Here is a 25,817-nt window from a genome sequence, read left to right as displayed (position 1 = left end):
ACCTTCCCTGCAGCTCCTCCTTGCCATGTGGCTGCAGATCCCAAATAAAACCCAGCCACTTCCTGGCTCAGGACCTTTCCCCTTTAGTCAGGAGGAACGGGGAGTGGGCTGATGGGAATTGTAATCCCTGACTTTTCAGATGTGTCCTGTAGACTGTTTAAGAACAGGCTACATTCACTGCTGCTCACCTACTGCAAACGTAAGTTGTTTTCCTCTTAAACACACTGAAGAGTCAAATGTGTTTACGTTACACAAGACTTTTGCTTAGTGTTAGCGGGAAGAAATGTGTGAGTTCCTTTATGTTTTATCACGGTGATGCCTGTATCGTTCCACAATCAAATGTAATGCAAGTTGGCATCAATTTTACTAGGAATAATAAGCCAAAACTGTAATCTGAATACATAAAAAAGGATGTTGACAACTTGTTTACAAAATCCAACATTTTAGTACAGATTTTGTTTTAGCAGAAAACCTATTAACATAATAAGAGCACTGTCTGTTTCAAAAAACCTGTTATCCTCAGCTGCACTCTCTTGCTTTGAGACAGTCAGACTTTCTCAGACAGTCTAAAGCTCTCCCTACAACACAATCCCCATCTTCCCTATTTTTAGGGAAGGGGAGATTTAAAGGGCTTGTTTACATGGGGACATTCAGGAAAGTGAATCAGAATGAACTAAAAATGCAAATGTAAAGTGGCTTAGTTAAACTGCATTAAACCCCTGTGTGGAGACTCTCATTCAGCATTAAAGTGGCCTCAATTTGATTCTAGCTTAATTAATTTCCATACGCTTACTATAAACATACTTATTACATGCAAAAATATTCAAAGAGCATTAAGGTTGCAAAGTGAAACAGGTAGAAGTTAGGAAATGCCAACATTAAGATTACTCCTGTCCCCTCTGTATTCCAGTCAGGTTGTTCCTCCCCCACGCTGCCTGGGCAGTAGCAAGGGCAGCACTGAAAGCACGAGAGAGAGACTCTGCTTGTTCTCAGTGCCTGGCTCCAGAGCCACAGCACCTAGGACCAGAGATTGCAGGGAAAGTTCTGTTCATCCCGTGCAGCCCTACGATAGAGCATGCTCAAGTCAGGCAGAATCTTATGAACATTTAGCTGTCAAATTCTAAGCAGCCTCTACTAAGCAGGTGTGAACTGAGATTTTTCAAAGTGTTTTAACATGGCCAAATTTGTGCAGTTTTTCATGGGCCAGAAAAAAAACATATCCCTGACACCACGGTAACTTCCTGCCAGTTTTCCCTGCTTCAAGGCCCGGGGGGCACTAGAACTTCTCAATAAAAAGGTGGCATGTTTTTTTTGGTTTTTTTTTTTTTTTATAGAAAATATGGGCTTAAAAATCTTGTTCTCAGAAACAGCTGAACCATTTTTGCTGAAACTTTTGCCAAAAATTTAGCATGAGGAAAACACTCAGCAGTGAAATTTTTAACCCAAATTGTTAAAGTTTGGAAAAGTTGTAAGCAACTGACTCTGGACCCAGGAGTCTTGTAATAAGAAGTATCAGGAAACTTAGCTATAGAATCATAGAATATCAAGGTTGGAAGGGACCTCATGAGGTCACCTAGTCCAAACCCCTGCAGAAAGCAGGACCAATCCCCAACTAAATCATCCCAGCCAGGGCTTTGTCAAGCCTGACCTTAAAAACCTCCAGGTGGTGCTGCCTATACTGCCAAGTATGTAGTAATATTCATTACTTTCAAACAGTAATTGTCGGGATTTTAATGGCAACCACTATCAATTATGTATGTGAACGCAGTACAGGATTTATTGTGGTTTATTAGAGGTTTTTCGTCAGCTGGATCTAGCTACTTTTCTATTCCTTTCTTACCTCAAGTTTTAGGGTCAGAAACCCCTGAGTTTTGTAATCTTAGAGGAGTATTTTTTTCTCACTCTCACGAGGTATGGAGGTGGAGGAATACCATTCAGGTCTGTCATTTGTACCACTTATGTTACAGTGCTTAGACACGTACTGACCAGACTCAATGAAAGTGCATGAACCTTCAAGGCAAACTTGAAATGCATTGCCTCATTCCCAGCACCCATCTACCAATAAACTTCTTGTTCCAGAGAAAATAACCAGCAGCCCAAAGCTTTAAATACTTCCACCTCACAGGAAAAAATCAAATAACTTGTTCTTTTTATATAAAACAAAGAAAGAAAAATTGCAATTTGCAGATCTCCCACTCTCAGACTTGTTGAGAGGCTAAAAATTCGATTTTGGTGGCTGTAGCTGTTAGCTCTCTGAGCTCAACAGTAAATGCAGGAGTGATGATGAGGAGGAAAACAAAACAAAACAAAACAAACAAAAGCACCCTGAGCCTTAAGCACTCCTGAGTCAATTCAGGAAAAACTTTTGTTTTCAATTTACCCTCACAAGCCAAAGCAGTTTCCGACTTGCTGAGGGTTTAAACCTTCAACTCAATGGCTATAGCGTTTTGCTCTCCCAATACACTATTAAATATGTGAGATGGTAGCTGGCTAGCTAGATCAACTATTAACTGAACACATACCTCTGGCACTGGCAAATTTAGGAATAAATTATTTCCTTTATTTCCATTTATTGATTTATTAGAGTTTTGAATGGTTGCTGGATTAACAGCCCTGAAGACTGAAGTCTGTATTTAGTCACAAAGGAGGTAGAACATAAGCAGCAGCATTTCAACGTTCTCCACACTTCCGCAGTAATGTCTCTCTACCTTGACAGGGAAGCACCACAGACAGGGCCTGATCCAATTCCCAGGAAAGTTAATGGGAACATTTCCATTAACTTGGCAGATAGATTGAATGAGGAGGGTGAAGACACCCAGACATGCTCACTAACATTTCCCTTGCCTCCTTACAGGACTGCACAGTCCCCTTTACGCTTTTTTTTTTTCCCCCACCTAGCTTGGGCCAGGTCTGCATGCTCCTAATCAAGAAACATCAGTCCATTTTCTTGAAGAATTAGTAGCAGGTCTATTGCTCCAGCCATGATGCCTAGTCAGCTCTTTGGTCATTTTTCTCAAGCTATCCATTAGAGCTATGTACTATGTGGCACTTGTTCCCCGGGCAAGACCACCAAACTCACTTCACAGAAGATATAGAACAGACATCAAATAGAAATGATTTACAGTAAATACTTACCTTAGTGAGGTTTGAGCAGTGCCCTTGAGGTGAAAGGCTCAATAGCCTATTACTAATTCCTTGAACCAACAATCCCCCTGCTTCTCTATATTCTTTTTCTAATCTCAGGCTTCAGCGTTAGTGCCAGATGACATGTAGAAAGGACAAGAGGTTCATATAAATAAGGTTATGGGCTCGCATGAATTGCACAGAATGTGTGGCTCCTTTTTCATACAATCTATGTTTTAATAGGTTGTCACATGTCTGTAATGGAGAAACTATAGTGGAAAAAAATTGGATTTGAAGGAGGTTGGGTGGAATATAGAATCAGGGAATTTGTGAGCAATGTGGCCCTTGTCCAATTTGCGCCCTATCTAATCATCTGAGGGAAGGCAGAGAATTAATTTTGCTAGAAGGCAGAGGCACAAGGTGTAGGAAGGCACAAGGAGGGAAGCTAATGGGTGAATTTTGCTAATGAGGCTGTGGTGAGGCAGAGGATTGAGTTGCTGGAGGGGAGACAGAGAACTGATTTGTGGCCAGAAGGGAGTTTGAAGTAACTGCAGTCACAGGATGGACTGATAGTGCTGCTAAGGTGGGCAGAAGAGAGACTGGACGAATCAACAAGGGTTGCTTCCACATTTTTTCCACACCTGGGTCTTTAAAATAATAGATGGTATTTGCAGCTAATCCTAATTCTGTTATTTATAAAAATAGTACTTAGTAGCTATATAGCATGTGTAGATTTCTAAGTGTTTACAAAAGTAGATGTCATTACCCCCAATATATAGATTGAAATTGAATCAGGCATAGCAGGGACCTGAAACTGGGTCTTTCACATCCCACATGAGTGCTATAACTACCATGATATGAGCTATTCTGCAGTGGGTCTCTGTCTCCATGAAAAAAATGGAAAGGTCTGTTTTGTTTCAAGGTGGAATGAAAACTCCAAAACCTCGAAATTTTACACAAACTCAGCATTTTTCCAGAGAAAACCCAATTTTTGTTGGAGAATTCCCAACAAACTCTAGAAATAACCTACCCAACAAGGAAAGTTTCTTCCTATGCCTATTAGTTAGAATTTGACTTATGCCCTGAAGCATGAAGTATTATATCTCTTTCAAAATCCTGGGAGGTTTACTAATCCTTATTATTGTAACTCTGGATGCTCACATATAAATGACAATTATTTCTGTTTAATTTTGCATTAGTGATATCCTATTGCAGTGAGTTCCAAAGACAACTTGTGCGTGATGTGAAAAATATTTCCTTTAATCAGTTTGAAATTCACTGCCTAATATTTTCATTGACTGTCCCCTTGTATTGTATTTTGAGAAAGGCTCAATAAACATGCCAACTCTACCTGTTCTATACCATTCATTATTTTGTATTGTCCCCTTTTTTTAATTGTTCCCCTTATCCAGTGGCAGTCCAATGCACTCATGGTCTTCCTAGTTTTGATATATTTGATATAGTTATTTGTTTTCATCTCTTTGACAATTTGGTCTTCAAATTCCATCTTAACCTTCCTTCTTACACAATACTTGCTGTAGTTTATATTCCTTTCTATTGGCTTCCCTTCTGTTGGATTTCCATTTTCTGAAATTAGTATCACAAATATCATACTGTAGTACATTTCATTCTTATAGCAGTTGTGAATCAAGGGTGAAATCCTTGCTTTATTGAAATCAGTGGCAACATTCCCCATTAGGGCTAGGCTTTCATACGAGATGCTTACAATCAAGAGTTAAATGCATTTCTGCTTTTAAATGTTAAAATTGCCAACAATGAGCAGAAAGGAAAAGGAAGTCCTCATTTACTGTTACATCTCAATTACGTACAAAGCTATTCAAATGGGTGAAAAATGAATAACAAATTCACAAAAGATAATCTTTCTTTAAATTTGCATAATATTATCCTTGATGTTTACAATTCTAGAGGAATTTACAGGTCAAGAGAAGTGATACTTCTGTTGAAGCCTTCCATGCTTTCATACTTCCTGTTTGTCATAAAGAGTCAAAGTAAATTATATAGTACTTGTCCTTACAGGAAGAACATTGGAATCTTCTCTGAAACAACTGTGATAGATTTTAAACATTATTTTGGTTGAATTGAAGTGATGCATTCAGAGCCACTTGGTTACCATAGTGATAAATGTATTAAAATATTATTTGATTAATAATAATGAATCAGATGAGTAGGCAGGTCTTCTGGACTACCAGTAAGATTTCTCCTCTTTTGGGGGTAGTTATTTCTGAATTCTCTTGCAATGTAGGTTCTAAAAGTTTTCTGTGTTCCACATTGGTTTCAATAGAGTAATGTAGCAGTGAATCTATCTATGGCACTAATATAATCCCCATTGCTATCTGAGCCTCTCACAATCTGTGACATAGGGAAGTGCTATCATCTCCATTTTACAGATGGGGAACTGAGACACAGAGAGGCTAAGTGACTTCCCCAAAGCCAGGAATTTAATCCATGTCTCTTAAATCTTAGGCTGGAGCATACTTCCTGTCAGGCCAAAGAGGTGGAAATTGTACATACAAGGCCTGTTTTTTCATTACACCATTCTGGTAAAAGAGCCTCAAACTAGGCATGAATTTACATTCACTCTAAAACCCGTTCCATTGCCAGAGTGATGTAAAGGGGCCTTCGTGAAAATGAGAATCAGGCTCACAGATACCAGCCTTAGATACCATGCACTAGTTATGTTGAACATTTAGCCATTCTGCTGTGCAGATTACTCTGATAATTATGAAGGAAGTCAATGAAAATTACTGCATTATCTTGAAATGCTCTGAAGCACGTGTGTAATTCTCATTTAAGCACATTGTTTCTCACTTCAGCAGACAAAAGTAATACGGCAGAAAAACATGTTGATGTATCACCATTCTTCCTTTGGTTGCTGAGCACTCGATTACAATCACTTAAAACCCTGTGCAAACAAACAACATTATCTTATGTTCCTCATTTGTCCTCTGCGCTCTCAATAATTGGTCTGACAATACAAATGAAGCAGCAAGGATACTCCAGGAAATAAATCAGTTTTATTTCAAGGAAATTATCAGAAAAATATTACAGCATAGCAAACTTCTTCTAGAAATAGACAATTTATTCTAAAACTTTTGGTTGCCTCAGAATATAGGATAACTGTTTAAACATAATATTTTATTCCCTGTGTACTATACACCCACCACTGGCAGATCAAATAGTTTAGGACAAAGAAAATCTCAAAATAGTCCTGCTGGCAGAGCTTCCTAAATAGAAATCAATGCGACCACCTACCCACACCAGTATTTTGGATGAGTAGATGTGATGGGTAGGTGGTAATGTGACCTAATGCCCTCCCCCATCCCTTTCCAGGAAGTTGAAAATGGGGCCATGTATTTTCATGTGTGGTAGTGCAACCATATTATTAGCTTGACTATGTTTGGTGTTGCTGGAACTCAAACAAGGGTTTATTTTTCTTACAATTTTGTTGTTACTTTTTAAAGTTATGTAGAAGACTTGGCCCTCAAAAGGTAAGCTTGATTCTTATAGATAAGAAAAAGAAACATATTATATACATTGGTGAGTAAAAGGCAATATGTAAGAACAAAGGCATTTAAGAGGGTCTGAATCAGCTTTCTCACTTGTTTTATTCAGCATGTAAAGAGCAATCCCTCGACCTCACTATCATAAGCATAACATGAGAAATGTGGAGGGCAATTGAAATTACCATGATTTTTTAAAACTATGGATCAACACAAATTAGCACCCACGTTTCTTGAATGGTAACAGAATTTCAGTCATTACGGAGTAAAGCACTCCTCCAAAAGAAAAACTTTGCAGCTTTCCTATGGATTTGAATGGGACTTATGGGACTGAGCTGGGCCTAAGTATGTGTTTCAGGCTGGGTTTATTTGTTCTGTTTGTTTATAACATATTGAAAGGGGGGTCCGGGGTTTGTGCTCATTATTGGGATGAGGCAACATGGAGGAGGGATAATCATTCTTTGAAGGAACATTGTAGCTAATTTGAATTATGCTAATTAAATTATATTTTGAATCCAAAGGCATTTAGTCAAGGAATACAACCCGCAAATGATCAGCTACTCCAGCTACTTGGGTGGGTCAAGCTATATGATTTATTATTAATATTAAATCCTCCAGGGGAAAGAGACGATTACCAGTTTCCTTTGTCACTTACCAGATCACTTTACTAGAAACAGGGGCAAGTGACATCATTTGTTCTTCTGCGTTCGTTCACTGAAATTCAGTCCTATTCACACGAGTTTCACTCTTCAGCATGTCAGTTCTAGCGTTACACAGGACGAGAGGGACCTTTATTTGGGCCAATCCCAGGAAAGGCTTAGAAGATGAGGATTGAAATCGCTTTCATAATAAATAATGTGACCTGGTCCAATAGCCAAATATATGAATTCTTTAGTGGATTACCCTAAATCTTTTAATAGGTTCAGATATACCTGTAAAATGAAATCATACTTTGGCTGTGCTTTTGTTTTCTTTGATAATACAGTGTTAAATTATATCTATCTATAGATAACTTATATCTATCGGTGTTAAATTATATCTATCTATATAATTTAACACCGATAGATATAATTTATCTATAGATAGATAGATAGATAGATATAATTTAACACCGATAGATATAAGTTATCTATAGATAGATAGATATAATTTAACACCGTATTATCAAAGAAAACAAAAGCACAGCCAAAGTATGATTTCATTTTACAGGTATATCTGAACCTATTAAAAGATTTAGGGTAATCCACTAAAGAACTGAATTAATAATTGAAAGAAAAATGTTCATTGCTTTGCTCTGCCACATTCTATGGCCAACAAGATTAGAAAGAACAAGACATTTTAAACTGAAAAAACATTAGGGCGTATGACTTATTAGTCAATTTCAAAAGAATAATTTCTTACATATCAAATTCTTATTGGGATGTTTTTATTTTTGAACACAGACAACGGTACATCCTTCATAGTGTACAGATTGTCTGCTTATATGTCTATTTTTACAGCTTGTACATACTGAATGTTAGTTACTTTAATACAAATAGCTAAATATATTGACAAAGACAAATGAACCCCTAAGAAGTAACTACTGAACATCTTCCATTGTGAATGAGGTCTTTTCATCTGTGACTGTACTCAGATTGTAACAAGACAAAGTTTCAGGACACAACATATTCCCTTGTGATGGTATCTCTTTATGTGCTTATTAATATTGACCATGACAAACAATTTGAATCCTTTAAACTTCAATACTCAGCTCTGCAAATTGTTCACAGAACATAAGGTTATGAATGACAAAAACTAAGACTGCCAATCATTTTAATCAATATGTCGCTTTTTAAAGTGGTTTTTTTTTCTTCTTTTCTATGGTGTCTTCTTAGTGCTCTGATGTATAGATCCAACGAGACAGAAAGCTTCTTTTGGTCTTGAAAGTATGAATTATTAAGAGTTCCAACCCAGTACGACATGAGCAACAAGGAGATAACACATCCCAATAGTACAGGACACAATCATCATGGGGAAACCCAACCTGAAACAACAACAAAATAAGGAAAGAGCAATAAGAATGCAACACTTTGTTTGCCAAGCAATAACATGGCAGTCAACTTTTACTTTTGCTTTCAAAAAGTCTATCATACAAGTTCTTAGCTTTTGATACCTTTACAACATTTCCAAAAAAATCAAAGAACATAACTGGATCACTGCAGGACAGTGATCCAGCTATGACATTTAGAAAAGTGTGGGTCAGACCCTCACATGGTGTAAATCAGCAAAGCTCCATTGACTTCAATGGATCTCCACCAATTTATGCCAACTGAGAATCTAGAACTGAATGTCATGATTGTGTGCCAGTCAATACGCAAATACATGAATTATATCAGTTCTCACAAGTTAAGCAAGCAGTAGGATATCTCATTCACTACTTATGCCTTCATACTGTGTGTACACTCTAACCTTAATAAGGTTCTTTCTAACTCTAGTTTATGGCTGATATTCCTTTAGCTGGCTTCCAATGGCATTTAAGTTATAAACCTCATCATGCTGGTACTATATTTATCCCCATAATGCTGAACGGTCTTGAGTGTCAGTTGAAAAGTATTGTAGTCCTACAAGATGCACCAACTTCTGTGAGTGTCTGAGGAAATCTCTTTGGCCTGTGGGGAAAGTGTTAAAAGATTTGTTTTCATGTCAAAACACTTCTTTCAGCAGAGGTAAATCCCACAGTGCGATTTTTCAGAATAAACTTAAGCTTTTAAAGCCTCTATTGACAGAAAATTCAAAATGACAGAAACTGAAGACTGGGCAGGACTTTGTGTGTCCTGCAGTGTCATATCATATTTCATACCTTTTTACTCATATTCGCATTCATATTTCATGACCTTTTTACACATATTCTCCATGTTCATATTCATCCACCTGTTTTACTAACCATCATCAAAGTGTGATAGTGTTCTTTGAAGTGCCAATATTTCTTTCAATCTCTTCACTGGCAATTGAAGAAGGATGTACTTAGTGTATGTGAATGTATTAGTGGTGCTTTTTGCCTCACTTATGTTAGGCAGCATCTAGAAGATTCAAGACAACTTCACCCTTCATTCACCATTAAATACTCAGACAGCAAAGGAATGCAGGCAGCAAAGGAATGTAGCTGCTCTCAGGTCCCATAATCTCCTTATCTTCCTTTTCTCCATATACAAATATACACATTTTAAAAGAAAATAACATTTGTGATGAGTGTGGTGCAATCTGCTCTTCCTCCTGCTTCCTACCTGCACCTGCAACACTATTCTGACCAGGGTTCATGTAACACTTTTCCAATGCTGTTTCATTGCCACGCAGAGTGATCTGAGCAGAACAGGTCCAATGGCATTAGAGGAGCTTTGGTATTAGTAGCGGTTGTATTACGGTAGCATTTAGAGGCCTCAGTCAGGATTGGAAATCCATTGCATTAGACACGTATAAACACATAATAATAGACAGTCCCTGCCTAAGAAGCTTAGACAAGGTAGACAAGCAAGAACAGGCAGATAGCATAAAGAAAAATGTTAGTTTGAACTACCTCTGTTAAAAATAACTGCTTCATCACCCCTCATTGATATGTCCCCACCAGCCAGCTTCACCACTCTGGACCCAATGTCCCAGTGAGCCTTTCATCCACATTGACTACCCCACAGAAACTGAGGCAACCCAAGAAAAAAAGAAGTTACCCATAAAACTGAGTGTATGTACAAGTAAAGACTTTCATGGCAGGCACATTATCCCACATCTGCCTACTGTGGGATTTCTGGCACGTTCCCTGGAGCATATGGTGTTGCTCACTGTCAGAGACAGGATGTTAGACAATAGAGTCTGATCCATTCTGGCAACTCCTACATATGATGCCAGCCACTCTCCCCTCTATGGGAGGAGGTTGGGAGGGCCCATGTCACTCTGGGATTTAAGGGGCCATGCAGCATCAGAGCTCTCAAAACGTTGGTGAGCAACAGCAGAGTTAAGTTTTTGCTTGTTTGGGGTTAGAAAGGGGTGTTTGGAAGAATGGAAGGGGAATGAGGAATTGTTAGACAGGGCAACCAGGCTGACAAGACTTTCAAATATTCCCTGAAGAAGGTGTATGGTAACTCTCATTTATGCATGTGAACAAAACGGAGACAGAATCCTGGTGAGTTCTGGTAAGATAGGAATTCAATAGCTTGTCACAAAGTTACCCAGAAGGCATGGCTTCCTTTTTATGTCTGAATTTGATTTTGAACACATATGAATGTATCGTAGTATATTTTCTCCCCCAGCTAAACTGTCTGGTCCTAGCTTTTGAATGGTTACTTATTCTAAAAAGCTGCACAATTATCCTTTCACAAAATTACTGTGTTATTAAATTCATGGCATTGCCAAACAGCTTTCTGCGTTTTAGAGCTGCCTTTGAAATTTAAAAAAAATTAATTATATGGTCACCTAACTGCTTTTCAGACAATATCAACTCTTCTTTTTCTTTCTGAGCTCATTTGATCTTCCTAAGATTTGCCATCTCACTTTTAAAAGTGCTCAAATCTGACAAATTCACTTTAAAAATAAAATGGTGCTGTAAAAAAGTGCTCCTCCAAATGTAAATACATCCAGTGGATTTCCATGAACGGCTCATTTCTACACAACAGCTGGTGAAGCTGAGATTGCTCAGGATTTCATAAGAAAAGAAACTGCAGACTTACACTAGACCTTGCACTTACTGAACAATAAATTCAGTTCTGCTGGGTAAGCTCTAGTGACTTAGCAAAGCCCAGGTCCTGTCCTTTCTAATATAACTTAGTGGGTCTCACAAGTGGATACACAAGAGCTCAGAGATGAAGGGCACTTAATACCTGGGTGCATAAGGACAAGAAGAGAGGGGATTTAAAAAAAACAATAATTGCTATCCCTTCTGTAAAAAAAATTGAAAAATTGGTTCCAGCTTTGTGCAATTCTGTACAGGCAGTACATGAATTATGCAGAACAACATGCAAGGTTTTTAATCATACCTTTGCTTTAACAGTAAGAGTCAAAGATCTGGTTCTGCCACCCATACTCATGTTGCGTAATACCTTACTTCATTGATTTATTTGGGGTATTTGGGGTGGGCCAGATTGTGCAGATGAGAGAAGTGTTAGAGTTCTGAACAAAAACATTATTAATATTATTAGTTGTAGTGCTGGAAGACTGCAGTCAGGATCAGGATCCACAATGGTAGGTGCTGTACTGGCACACAGGAAGACACGGTACCTGCTCCAAAACGTTTACAATGTAATTTATAGGTCCTTTCATTTAAAAAAAACAAATCTAAGAACATATTTCACAGAACATAAAAACTACACCATTACTGTTGCTGTGCAGTGTAGAGAACGAACATTGGCCTCAGGACAACTGCTGGAATAGTGGGTGACATCCTTGGCCCTATGGAAATCAATAGCAAAACTCCCTTTGACATCAGTGGGGCCAGAATTTCATCCAGTGTATTTAGGAGTAGGAGAATATAAAAACAAGAGGGAACTGAATCACAGTTTGTTAGGGACAGGAATAAAGAGGGGACCAAATCAGAAACTATATTGCAGTCATGGTATGCTCCTCCAAAGCAAAGCTAGGGTTGTGCCTGGTAGTGTGCTAATCTGATGCTACTTCAAATCATAACACCACAGATCAACAGAGCTCAGAAGTGAAAACAACCCTTCCTTACACCAACACCACCACTTCAAATGTGTGTGAGCACACCAACACTTGGGAGAGTGTGCAACATCTCTCTCGTTTTTCCCCTAAGTAATTAAAAAGGAAATGTATATTAAATGTAAGGCAAGTTATATAGGGAGTTATTTTCCTGTTATAACAATACACCTACAGTTAATCACCCGATTGTGTACCATACCACCTAAATGAAACATTTTGTGCAAAAGTCATAGTATAATGCAGCTCTCTCTAAAATGAGACAGAGACATTAGAATCATTCAGAGAAATTGGGCAGGAGGGGTTGGCTTATTGTGGGATTTACTGGAAAAGTGATTTACCCTGGAGGAAAGACAGACCCAACAGTCACTGCCTTCTAGATTGTTCTGAGCTCACAGCACTAAGGGGGTAGTGAATCACTAGGGGATCTGCAGAGACAGCTCTCAGAATGGAAGGTGGAGTTCTCTAATCAATTCTGGAGTTGCAAGATGATACCAGCAATCCTCCAAGATCAAACCATTGGCAGTGGTGGTTCAAGCTGTTACAGAGGTGGAGCATGGTGGTAGTATATAGGAACACTGAGTGCCAAATTCTGCTCTCACTTCTATGTCACCCAACTGACTGCTGTGGGGTTGTACACTGGTTTAAAATGGGGCTTGAATTTGGTCCCTAATCTATACCTGAATATCCGTTTAAGAATATAATTTATAGAGCACTCTAGAGCACTTCTTGCAGATTCTTCTCTCCCACTTACTGGCCTCTCCATTATCAACACCTGCACATACAACAAGGAAATATGTTGCATGCCTGGCAAGTGCCATGTTATATGAGATGATGTTTAACCCAGCAGAAGATACAATATGAGTCCTTGTCATTTCAGGCCAGTCCTTGAACATGTGCCACACTTTGGTTTGGAAGTCCTACAGTGACAAGCTCATTTTCAAAAATTCACATCTTGAAATTACAAAAGCTGCCTCGAAAATTGGATCCGGGTGTTGAAGCTCCTAGAGGCAATTCAAGGCTGCTTCTGAGTGGAAGGCAAGTCACTCCTGTTAATGAAGTTTCTATCATTTGGTTTACAAGGTGGCTCTTTTACATTTCCTTTCAAAAGGAATGTATAACGAAAGCAATATCCATGGTTCTTAATCAAAAGGTATGTTTGCAATCCTCTTTATTTAAACATTAACACACACACACACACACACACTTTTTCTGGGGAGGAAGCAGGGCTGGCTCCAGGGTTTTGGCCGCCCCAAGCAGCCAAACAAACAAACAAAAAAAAGCCGCGATCGTGATCTGCGGCGGCAATTCAGCGGGAGGTCCTTCGCTCCTAGAAGGAGTGAGGGACCGTCCGCCGAATTGCTGCCGAACAGCTGGACGTGCCGCCCCTCTCTGGAGTGGCCGCCCCAAGCACCTGCTTGGTAAGCTGGTTCCTGGAGCCGGCCCTGGGAAGAAGGAAGAACAGTTATCATTGATGAAGAATGGCAGCTGTTAACTAGTTTTCTTAACAAAAGAGCTGTGAGTCTATATTTATTTAAATATAAAGAAAATAACTCATATTTTCAAGGAGCAAGTCCCAGTGCTACATCTCATCTAGAACTGAGAGAAGATTTATTTGTACAAATTTCACTTTTTTGCATTTATGAATAATCCATGAACACTGCAATTTTTGCAGATTTAGTCTTCATCCAAAATTACTTTCTAAATAACTTTTGCAAATAATCTTTGGTATGCAGCTCATTTTCAAGGAACTCATTCTGAGTATTGCTGCCAAATTTCCTGCCAGAGTAAGCCAGTATAGTTTTAGTACTGTTCATTAAATTGTGTCACAAACAGAAAATTTCACTTTTGATATTTAAAATCTGAGCATGTGATTGGTCACCAAAAGTACGTGATATATTTTCTGTTCTCCGACTGGATAAACATAACCCTTAGAAGAAAGTTTTACGTAAATATTGAAGTATTCTGAAAACTATCTGCTTCTGCAACCATTCCTACAGGTATAGTGATTCACTAGAAAACATGTAAAGCTAACACCAAAAAAATGTGCAAACACAGTTGAAGTAAACCCATTTAAAAATCTGAATGAATGCTGGTGGGAAATTTTTTTTACAATATTCACTCAGCCCTAATTTGGGATATATTTTTAATGTGTGGTCCCCTGGTCATCAAGGTCCTAGGAATTCATCTCCCTCTTTTCTTTCTCTGTTCTTATTATCCCTTCTATTTCTCTTAGTCTCCCTCCTATCCCCTTATTTCCTTCTTCTCTTCTGTCTTCCACTGCATGCTGACCTCTGTGTCTCCTGCCTTCTTGTTTGTCTCAACTTTCCATCATCCCAAGTCCGCAAAATACTGTTATTTCCATTATTTGAAAGGACAGGCTGGTATTGGCTCTAGTGCCCATTTAAAGAAAAGGTCTAAAAAAGAGGTGCTCCTGCTTATCTACATGACTATGACACCTTTACAATTGGACACCTGTTTCTAAAATAGCAGGTGGCTAACACTGCCAATGATCATTCACGAAACACTAAAATTACTGTGAATTGCACATAGCCTGGAATTACATAAAAATTATAGTGTGGTTACCTACTAGTTACCATACATAGTAGTTAACATGTAATTGAAAACACTGAACGTAACCTATAACCACATTTTCTTCTGATTGCTAAAATTACAATAATTTCTCCCAGTTTTCTGTCTGTTTTGAATCTGTGCCAAGGTTTTCCATACAGTCCCTCCAAGCAATGAACCTCAGATCAGGGAAATGAAATTTCAAGTGAGAAAAATAAATGGTGTTAAATTGTGCATTCTACATTCTGGAAAAAAAACTCCCAAATTCTTTTCGACAATAAACTTTATGCTTTCCATACAGAACCTGTAGTAAGCATTTTGCTGGCCTTCCAAAATCTGCTCGTCTGAAGGAAAAAAAGCACGTCAGTATAGTCCTTCACTGTAAAGAAAATGGTTAATTACCAGTTCCAATTTGAATGTTCAAATCAATAGTCAAGAAATGTTTTTGCAGTATTTGCCCAGCTCTATTATCTCTGTGGTGCAGTTCATATGAAATATAGGGGTCTCAGAAAAACAGTGCCTTTATAATAAACTATTCAAAAGCTATTCAAGCCTGAGAATGCAGAGATGGCGATGGTAGACGCCTGTATGAAACACCATGAAAAAATACTAAAATCTATGAACTCCCCATTGAAATATGGAGAAAAGCAGTGTAGTTATGACTTCAAAAGACTGCAACAAATTGATGGTGAGATAGCAACAACACCTGGTGAATATAGTGACCTTCCTGTTGGCATTAATTGTCTGCCTCCCACAGGAAATGATTAAGTCCAGCTCACCCCTGGGTAGAATGTTAAAAATTAAAGCCAACAAATTGTAATGAAAAAGAGAGAGAATGTCAGTAGTTTGATGTTGGGAAGGAACATACCATGGATGCATTTGTGTCACTTTTCTTCCTTTCCTGTTGTATTTGAAGATAATTTTATTTGAAGTTATCATATCAGGATAAAGAAGTTAGAAAAATGCATCAGAAGTTGAACCTCACCGTATCTGGATGAGAGTGCATAAAATGCAGTGGGCCACAGTTCAGTTCTCCATGTATAAACGGTGGCTAAATTAAACTACCAAGTTTAAACTTTTAGAGATGTGTTCACCGATGTGGGAAGAGGGGTATAATTTAGGCTGGGCACAGATCTGGTGTATGTCATGATGGGCAATGCTAAATTTGCATATCACACCAATTCAACGTTTTTTCCTCTATGGACTAGTCCTTAGTGATTTGACACTGTGGAAAGATAGGTAGCCAAAGACTAACTATGGGCTAGTAAAGAGTAGCTATGGGCGTAGATTTCAGGATTCAAGGCTGTGATTCAGCAAAGCATTTAAACACGTGTTTAGCTTTCAGTATGTGATTAACCCACCCCTAACTCAGCAAAGCACTTAAGCACACATAGGTGATCAAGAGGCATTATATTTCATTTGTACAGTCTCCTTCAGCAAGCAAGCAAAAAAAGAAAGAAAAAAAACAAAGCATTCTTTAGACGTATTTGTTTTTTTCTAATGGGTTCATTTTCTTTGGCTAAAACACAAACTAACCCCCGCCCAAAAAAAACAATATCCTGCAATACAAGGCTTATCAGTCTAGTCTTCAGTAATTTGATGAAAATCCTGGCAGCGTCACAGTGCATTCCCACTCATTTCTGGTAGGACTTTTGATACTTCTCTCAAGGTGTACACTGCTGCCTTGAAACACATGGCAGCAACTCCAAAACTCAAGTCAGCTATTTGGTACTGGAACAAACAGGACAGACTTGAAGAGTGGGACAGTTCTGTTTGTTCAGCCAACTGCAACGTAGAAGTTGCTCCTCAAAGGAAAACAACAGTTGATACAGAAGTTCTTACGCATTCTCATAAAACCAAAAAGATAGCTAACCTTAATGCAAATACTTTACTGTCCAAAGCCACTTCACAAGATAGCCCATTATTATCAGCAATAACCAGTTAATCCACCACCATACCCCTCAACCAACCATCTTACATCCCTCAGAGTCACTCCTCCATGAAAAGCCTGAGATAATAGATGAGCCTTGCAGTGAAACCTGAACAAATGTGGGATTGGCCAGGCCAACAGGAAAAAAAAAGTGAACTCTAGTGCTGAGGACAGCTCACTGAGTAAGCTCCTTGCACTTAAACAAGGAGCTGCTATCTCAAAGTATCTTTACTAATTGCAATAGCCAAAATATCACACTGCAAGAACACCCTAAAATACCTACTTTCCACTATAATCAGTTACCACCTTTTATACCACCAATGCAAAAGACCCAATGTCCCTTTCTTGACTGATTCCAACTTGACATGAAGGAGACTGATCTTTCCTTAGTTTCCCCATAGAAAGAACTCTAATGTCCATCAACAAAGCACATTTTAGCTTCTAGAGGGCCAATGGGAACAAATATATATTTAAACATAAAGATGGCACCCTTTACAAAGTCAAGATTCTGGTTATTTGCTCTTGCTCCAGTGGTAAACTATATATTCAGACTTTCAGACATTATACCGTTAGGCAGATAATGAGAGCAATTCAGTTTATAGTCTTGCTATGTCTTAATATTTTTTAAACTTGTGTGTGTGTGTGTGTGTGTGTGTGTGTGTGTGTGTGTGTGTGAGAGAGAGAGAGAGAGAGAGAGAGAGAGAGAGAAAGAGAGAGAGAGAGAGTTTAAAAGAGAAAACAGACAAACTCTTTGGCTTTGACTGCCAGAGGATTATTTATATTGGACTTTGAACACTTAACACCTGAATTATATTACATTATTGAGAAGTAGGTGACAGCCTGAAAGAATAAATGATTTTTTTAATAAAGAGGACAATTATTAACTACTTACCTAATGGAATTTAGGTTACATTTGTCATTCTCCAGATTCTAGTCATTTAGCTGGGGGTTAGGTTGGTTTAATTATTTCAGAGTACCTTTGGTGTCTGTCATTCAGATTTTTCCTTCAAATATCAACTACATTAAAAAAAACTAGAGGAAACACCACACAACTCACTAACAGTGCTCCAATATTGCATCCATTGTTTATATTTTTCATCATGCATATGGTCTTTTTCAGTGGCTTTAGAGATACAAAGGTGCTTCAAGCAATTTTACTAGACAGCTGTGTACCATAAGCAGCTTTCCCTGAGTTTTAATACCGCTAAAATCTACAGAGTCCATTAAAATCTAAATTGCTTTCTATCTACTTGTTTGCAGCATTTTATTCAGCTGACTCCACTTAAAAATACATTTTCCCTGTTCTACATCAACATATATTCCCAAGGAAAAATACAGTACTACTGAAAAATGTTAAGGCTCCAAAATGAGCTGTCAGAAGCAAGCAAATTTATAGTCAGAGCAGAAACTCCATTCTTTACCAGCCAATTGAGCATGCCTCAGTATTACGGGTATCTAAATATGAGCAATCTTATATACCATATGTTAGCATATTGGGGTAGGTCAAGTATTGAATTTTAGCCTTAGCTCTGGATTTCCTGGGTATTGTAGTTTAAGCCAGATTCTCAATCCTATTCTGTTTGTGTGTGAACTTCCTTTTGTTTCTTATGTTTGTATACTAAACAGAGAAAAAAAAAGTCTAACACACAAGTGTATATTATATCGTCAATTGAAACAACATCTATAATGGCACCATATATTTAGACAAAAGTATCTAGGTAGCAGGACTGAGCCAAGTGGTTCAATTTCAGTTTGCACCTGTCTTGGCAAACTTTATGGGTAAATTCACTTTGCATGGTTTCTGTTCATATGAGTTTCAGGCCCGGTAATTAAAACCTAAACATTCAAATCAAAATACTCCCATGCCCCATAAGCACTGTTACCACCAGGACTAACAAGAGTGGGGAGAGGGAGGGATAATTGTGCTAGGGACTCGAGCTCAGGGGGCCCCTAAAACATCAGTAACTGGGGTAAAATTGGGGTGAAATGGGAAGGGGTGAGACCCCAGAAAATATGATGTATCAAGGTACCAACAGGTCTGCTATGTGGTGCCATAGAATACCCTCGGCTCATTATGCCTTCCAGGAACAGCTGACTAGTCCCCTACCTGGCTATCAGCAAAGGACCTGACACACAGAATATGTTGTAGTATGGGAGATTTGAGATGGTTTTCATAGCTTCACTGCTTGTGCATTATACTGGTTATACTCAGCCTCATGCCACTGCTAAACCACACTGTCATGTATTAGCTTTCTGTGTAGTGTGCAGGTATGTGTACACACACACACACACACACACACACACACACACACACACACACACACACACACACAAAGGGTATCTTTAAGGGTTGCTTGAAAAATATTGCATGGCCCAATGTTTGAGGCAGGCAATGTGACCACCCCTTAACCACACCCCACACCAGACTTGGCATATGTTCTTCCAGTCTTTCAATTTCCTCTGGTTTCATTATCAAAGTTTCACACAGTTCTAACAGTTAGAAAATATAAATATAATAAAATGACTCCAGCGCCTTTAGAAAACTACAGTGTAGTTATGTGTTTACCAGCATCCATCCGCTGGTGAGATGAACATCATCATGGGAGATTTACTAGATAACACATACAGAACAACTTCTCTGCAACACAATACTATTGCCAGTGGCATCATTACAGTGATGTGGGAGGAAAGAGATCAACCTACTTTCTGAAAATCTTGAAATGATTATATGTTAAAATCTATTGTTTTTAGTAGCAACCCATATTAGTAAATTCAGTTTGCAAGGTTCTGATACATTCAGAGGAACCAATTAAATTGATTAATACAGAGCTGTTAAGGTACATGGTATAAACATGAATCTATAGGGACTGTCAAAATTGTATTCTGCTATATTTAGGGTCATTACTAAATGTTTCAAACTTTTACAATATCAACAACTCACTTTTTGTTCAGTCATTATACACTACTGACAAACAGATCAAATAATAGAACTTCGGGATGATCATAAGTAAAGGTTTATCCAAGTTTATACTAGAATGTCCAATTAAAATGGCTACAATTTCCTGTTATATAAGCTTCTCATAACACTGAAAATGTATTGTTATTTTGTTTTTAATAAAAGATAACTAAATATAAAATATTTTAAATTAGAATGAATTTTCTACACAACCTAAACAGGCAAGGACATTCAAAGCTAGTGTAAAAACACCAGCAACTATGGTTCGTTGTTCCCACAATGACTTGAAGTAAATTATCTGTTTTGATTCTGCTTTATCTTGCTCTTAAGTAAGGATGTTGGAGTGGAAGATGTCTGAATTTTATTTTCAAGAAAGTCCTTCATGCAAACCTCACAAAAAGCACTTATGAAGCAGTTTTCTTTAGCCCCATTTGGTTTCTCCCCTTCCCTCCCCCCCCCCCCCCATGTACTCACTTTCTTTGGCTAAAACACAAGCTAAAAGGAAAATGGAGTCATGCAATATAGGGCTAACCAGTCAAATCTTTAGTAACCTCAGCAGATTCAGAGCATCCAGCATTAAATAAAGAATCTAGATGCTTAATATAAATGTGAGGGTACTGAGTTCCCTATGAGCGGTTCAGCAGCAGATAAGGACAATGGAGACGCCGTATGATATTTTTAAAAACACATGCTTTAAAATGAAATTTACATGAAAAATGCATATACACTTGTGTGCATTTATTGATTATTTTCCTGGGTGCACTCAGCAGTGCTGACAATGTTGTCCATGATTTAAGTGGTAAAGGTTGGTTACATTTTCCATTATGCTTAAAGGGTTCCCCAAGTTTAAAATAGTGGCACAAAATGTGGATTCTCATTACAATATGGTACATAGAATATCAGGGTTGGAAGGGACCTCAGGAGGTCATCTAGTCCAACCCCCTGCTCAAAGCAGGACCAATCCCCAGACAGATTTTTGCCCCAGATCCCTAAATGGCCCCCTCAAGGATTGAACTCACAACCCTGGGTTTAGCAGGCCCATGCTCAAACCACTGAGCTATCCCTACCCCCTAGTTGGAGGCAACTCTCATACTCAGAATGAAATGCCATTGAAGAAGCAGCAAGGGGACCTGCTGGAGCTTTCAATTCCTACTGGAAGTGAGGGAAGGTCAGCTACCAGAACAGCCTCTTGCTAGGGATATGGGAATATAAGCAGGTGCATATGTTGGTGCCCTAAAAGCAAAGATAAGGAGGAAGAACCAACTGAATCCCTCTTGCAGAGCCAGGAGGAGGACAACATCATCTGAACATTCCTGGAGGTTTGAAGAGTAGCAGGCCACTATGCATTCCCCCAAAGGATGGCACCAGATAAACTGGACAGTCAAGGTCGATTGGAGTGAAGAAGTACCTCTATGGAAGGTAGATCCATGTGAGATTGGTTAGTTTTGACAAAAATAATTAAGCTTTTCCTGATTTCACTTTGTATATGTCTACACTGCAACTGGGAGGCCTGATTTCAGCATAGGTACACATATCCAAGTCCGCTTTGATCTAGCTACAGTCAGTCTACAAGTGCTGTGATCACACCTCCCAACAGCAGTGTAGACGTATCCTTTGAGTTTTCTGTTTTGAACGTATTAAAAACTCAAACACAACTCAGAAGCTAAGTAATCACCAAACGGTCACCAAAACTCACATGGACCAAAATTGGCATCTTTTGCTTTTGCATGATTCATTTCCCTAAGATCCCTGCAGTATCAAAGAAATAAATAATAATAATAATGACAATCTATTATTATGTTACTGTAATGCTTAGGGGCCTCAACTAAGTGAATGGCTCATTATGCTAGGTGCTGTACAAACATACCATAAGTGCCCCCAAAGATCTTACAGTCTAAAAGACAAGTGAGGTAAGTGAGGCAAACAAATGGGCAATGGGGAAGGCGGAAGCAGTAAGAATAGTAACAGGAAGTTTTAGCTTTGAGTAGCTGTGTGCACAATTCACAGGTGTGTAAAGTCAATCAACAGCAGCCATCACAGCTGGATAGCTGCCTGTCTATTACAGTTTGCAGATTTCTGATGGCATCATGGCACAGGTAAGCCTTGAGGAGGAACTTGCAAGAGGAAAATATGGTGGCTTTACAGATTTTGACAGGGAGTCAAAATTCTATTTTTCCACATGTATTAGGCAGCATGGATGCAAGTGTTACATTACTTGCAAGTGATTAAAGCTAGCACCACTGACAGAGCAAAGGCAGGAGTCAATATCACAGTAAGACATTAGTATGAACAGGTAGGAAAGGGCTAGATTATAAAGGGTCCTGAAAATGAGGACAGAAGTTTGTGTTTGCTGCAGTGGAGAACAGGAAGCCAACAGAGGACTTGAAACAGGAGATGGCCAAATCAGGGATGTGCCAGGAAAATAATGTTGGTGGCAGCAGGTTGAAGACAGGATGCATGCCCATTGCCCACTTAATCAAAAATGAGACTTATTGCACTCTTTTTAATTACATCTACTGTAGAAAAAAAATTGTTCAATGTTTCAAAGTTTACTTTCCGAGCTTCAGTTTTATCACAAACTGAAAACAGCTGAGCACCTCAGCTCAGTAGTTGAGCAACTTTTTCCTTTGGGCAAGATAGAGAATGGCAGCAGGGGCTGTGAACTGCACTTCTCTCATAGCAGTAGCCCACGTGAGGAGACACTTGCCATCTTCTTTGTTCATGTGTTTGTACTTTACATCACTAAAATGCTCCTATATTGTGAATGCTACTGCTGCAGGCTCTGCTTAAATCCTCTCTTGGTTGGGTTTCTGCTTAGATGGGACAGCTGTCATGGATGTTACACAGCAGAGCCACTTTAAAAGTTTAGCAAACTTGTACAGCATACCTGAAATCATGTTGTTTAGCAAAGTCATCTCCCACTGAATCAGGGGTGGTTTTGACTGGCTTTGAAAGGCATCTCATCTAGCTATGCCTAGCTGAGAGATATGCTGTAGAGCCTCAAGGATGCCAGTGGGGTTTAAGGCATGAGCGGTCTTCTGTATGTCATCAGGGAACTTTCCTCCCCCATTAAAATAACATTTCTTGAATTATTGTTTTCCTGAGAAAAGTTGAAGGCCAAATTGTGCCAGATAGATCAAGGAGTGGCATGGAGCTGTGCTTCCCCAGAGGAACCTCCAGGAATGATTGTGCTTCAAAAGACATGTTTCTTCCTCCCCTTCCACACACACAGAACTCCCCAGCATGCAAGGGACTGTGTCAGTTGCACCTTCCCTAGAAGATGTAGCTCACTCCTCCAAGCCTACCTGGCCAGTTTTGTAACCAGAGCTCTGCTGCCTCCCCTGCCAGCCCCCTTTAGAGTGGCTTATAGCCACGGATGGGGGCGGTGGATTAGGAAACAATAGTCCTGTGTAGAAGCAACAGCTGTGATTATACCCTGTCTGCATGGAAGTCACAAGGAAGGTAGGCTCCATGAACTTGCAGACTCTAGCCCTAAATGTGAGGTGTACCTTATGAAATTGTGGAGTACTTCAGTTGCAAAAGTCAGTAGCTCTCGATTCCTCAGATTAAAATGGACAGATTTACAATGCCATCCACTGGGACTATAGATCACCAATGTTCTCAGGAAAGGGCCAACAAACTTCTTGCCTTCCCATTGGCACACTGAACTAATCTCTCTGTCTAATGCATAAGATCTAAACTTCAGAGCAGTTTCAGAATTAAGTGCAGACAATAGGGAATTGTTACATCATCGTAACAGATCAGAAACAAACATTTTAATCTCACCCTCCTTTGACACCCTCCAATAAACAAAAGATGCATCATTGCTTTTGCATAGAAGTGAACTGTCATTTCATCGGAATTACTTTTTGTCTGAACTTGTCAAAAGTGATCAGTGATTTGGAGTGCCAAGTCTGAGGCATCATAAAGGAGCCTGATTTTGAGAAGACGGGGGCTCAGCACATTCTGAAAATCAAGCCCCTTTAAGGTGTCTCAAGCATCTTAAATCACTAGTAACTCTTAAAAATGCAAGCCTTTATGTTTTCAAGTATCTTTTTGAGAAAAAAAGTCAAATATTACTCGAGCCTACAGCTATAATGAGTACAGAGGGATTAAGATAAAGAGATTATTGGAATAGGCTTGTTATGCTTTAGAGCTTTACAAAGCATTACACTTTCCTTATCATTTTTCAGAATAAGGTAAAATGGCACTTTTCCATTACTCTCTTACCTGTCAAGTTACTCTTATGTACAACTGGGAAAACCAACTGTGTGGTTAGTGATTCCAAATAGGCCCTAAATTCCCCCACCACAAGATCATAGCATTATCTTTTTTTAAAATATCAGGTTTGAGTCTGTCCATTGTTTCCAGTGCATTTACATCATTTTGCACTTTAGGTTCTTATTTCTCTGAATTTGGCCTCCTCAGCTAAGGAAAATGCAGGCAGAAGATGCAGTATTTTTACTCTGATAAATGTGAACTGCAGCATTATGAAACAAGATTTTTCACTGATGCTTCCACCAACATCCTTAATGCACTGAAGGGCAAGAACATGAACATTGTCCTATTGGCTGGAATGATTTATTTAGACTTACCAAAGATAAAAAATTGCTTTAGATAACTTCCATATTACCCAAAATGGTTTTTACTTGTGTGGGCACCACCGAACTTAGAGGCTTTACAATCTGTCCCTCAGGCTTTATTATCTTCAAATATAAATTAAAAGGAATAATGATGAACAATACTCCTTTGGGATAGGGCTCCCATCTCAGGAAGAAATAAATCATTTGCACGCAGTGTTTTCAACTGTTACATTTTACCAGTCTTTGTGAAATAAAAATTCATTTTTAAACTTCCCTAGGGCAGTTTCTTTCACCTTTGTCTTCATTTGATTTTTCATAACAACTACAAAGCAAATGGGTCCCACCTCCTGAAGATACATGCCCATAAATTGCAAAACCACTTCTATTTATTAGCGACTGTTTTATGTTCTCCTAATTACCAATTCTTAGACACTGTCAGTTTAGGATTAATGTGATTATGTAAAGGCTGTAGAGCACCCTGTGTCCACAGTTTCCAAATTTGAACTGCTGCAAAATGCTTGAGCAGCAAGCTATTTCACAAGTGTTTTATGCCTTTAAAGTAAATGTAACACTTCATGAGTACAAGCATAGCTGGATTTGTAACCGCATCTCACAATTACCAAAAACAATTGCTAAATTCACGTAATAAAAAAGTGATAAATACTGGGAGGGGGGAGGGTTGTGGGTTTTCTTTATGTGAATAAGATTTTCTAGTTTACACAAAATAATAACAAAAATAGGTCTACAAGTCTATATAAAGAACTACAAGTCATTCTCCTTTCAAATGGATTTTTACTAAGGAAATAACAATGAACTTGAAATTCTTCTTCTCTCTGGGATGTATAGTGCAAAGCTTGTAATTTCTTTGTTTGGCATTTTGTGCCATATTTAGGGGACTAGAAAAATCAGATTGCAAGTTTTAGATGAATGTAATTTTTAAAACTTAACTACTTTGGGAATGTTAAATCCCATTAAAAATTAAGTTGAAAATAGATGACTGGGCCTGATTCTGATGTAAATCAGTTGAGTCAATAGAGTTACAATGGCGCAAAATAGATTAAAATCAGGCCCATTTTTATTCAGTTTCTTGAGTTCCTGAAGCAATAATGCCCTGATCTGGCAACGATTCATGCACATATTTTAACTTCAATGGGACTACTATGATAGGGAGTATACACCCCCCACTGGAACTGAAGGGGTTAAGGAACAGCTGTGGACCCAGGCAACCCCACCCAGCCCCAACTGCAGAGCATGCTTCAGCTGGTGGTGAAGCTTAAAAGGGAGCCAGGTAGCTCAAAAAGGACCTGATAGGGCAGAGAGAGAGAGATCTGTCCTGAGAGATCCTGAGGAAGGATGCTAGAGAAACCTTTTCCTGGAGAGAAAGAGCTTCCCTACTGAGCCCAGAGGGGCTGAAGGTTCAGTTATTTTACTACTTTGAGGCAAACTGTAAGACT

General features: G+C 38.8%; 1 protein-coding gene across 3 annotated transcripts in view; it reads right to left on the bottom strand.

Moving 5' to 3' along the window:
- Positions 1-8,053: 8,053 nt before the first annotated feature.
- The window catches only part of OCA2 (OCA2 melanosomal transmembrane protein), a 351,992-nt gene continuing 334,228 nt past the window's right edge, over positions 8,054-25,817 (bottom strand). For all 3 annotated transcript variants that reach the window (XM_065580822.1, XM_065580824.1, XM_065580823.1), the window contains one exon: positions 8,054-8,667. In XM_065580822.1, the coding sequence (XP_065436894.1) occupies positions 8,580-8,667 (88 nt within the window). In that variant the 3' untranslated portion in view covers positions 8,054-8,579. The remainder of the gene's footprint in view (positions 8,668-25,817) is intronic.

The sequence above is a fragment of the Chrysemys picta genome, chromosome 1, assembly GCF_011386835.1.
Source record: "Chrysemys picta bellii isolate R12L10 chromosome 1, ASM1138683v2, whole genome shotgun sequence".
Lineage (NCBI taxonomy): Eukaryota > Metazoa > Chordata > Testudines > Emydidae > Chrysemys > Chrysemys picta.
This window is presented reverse-complemented; position numbering and strand designations above follow the sequence as displayed.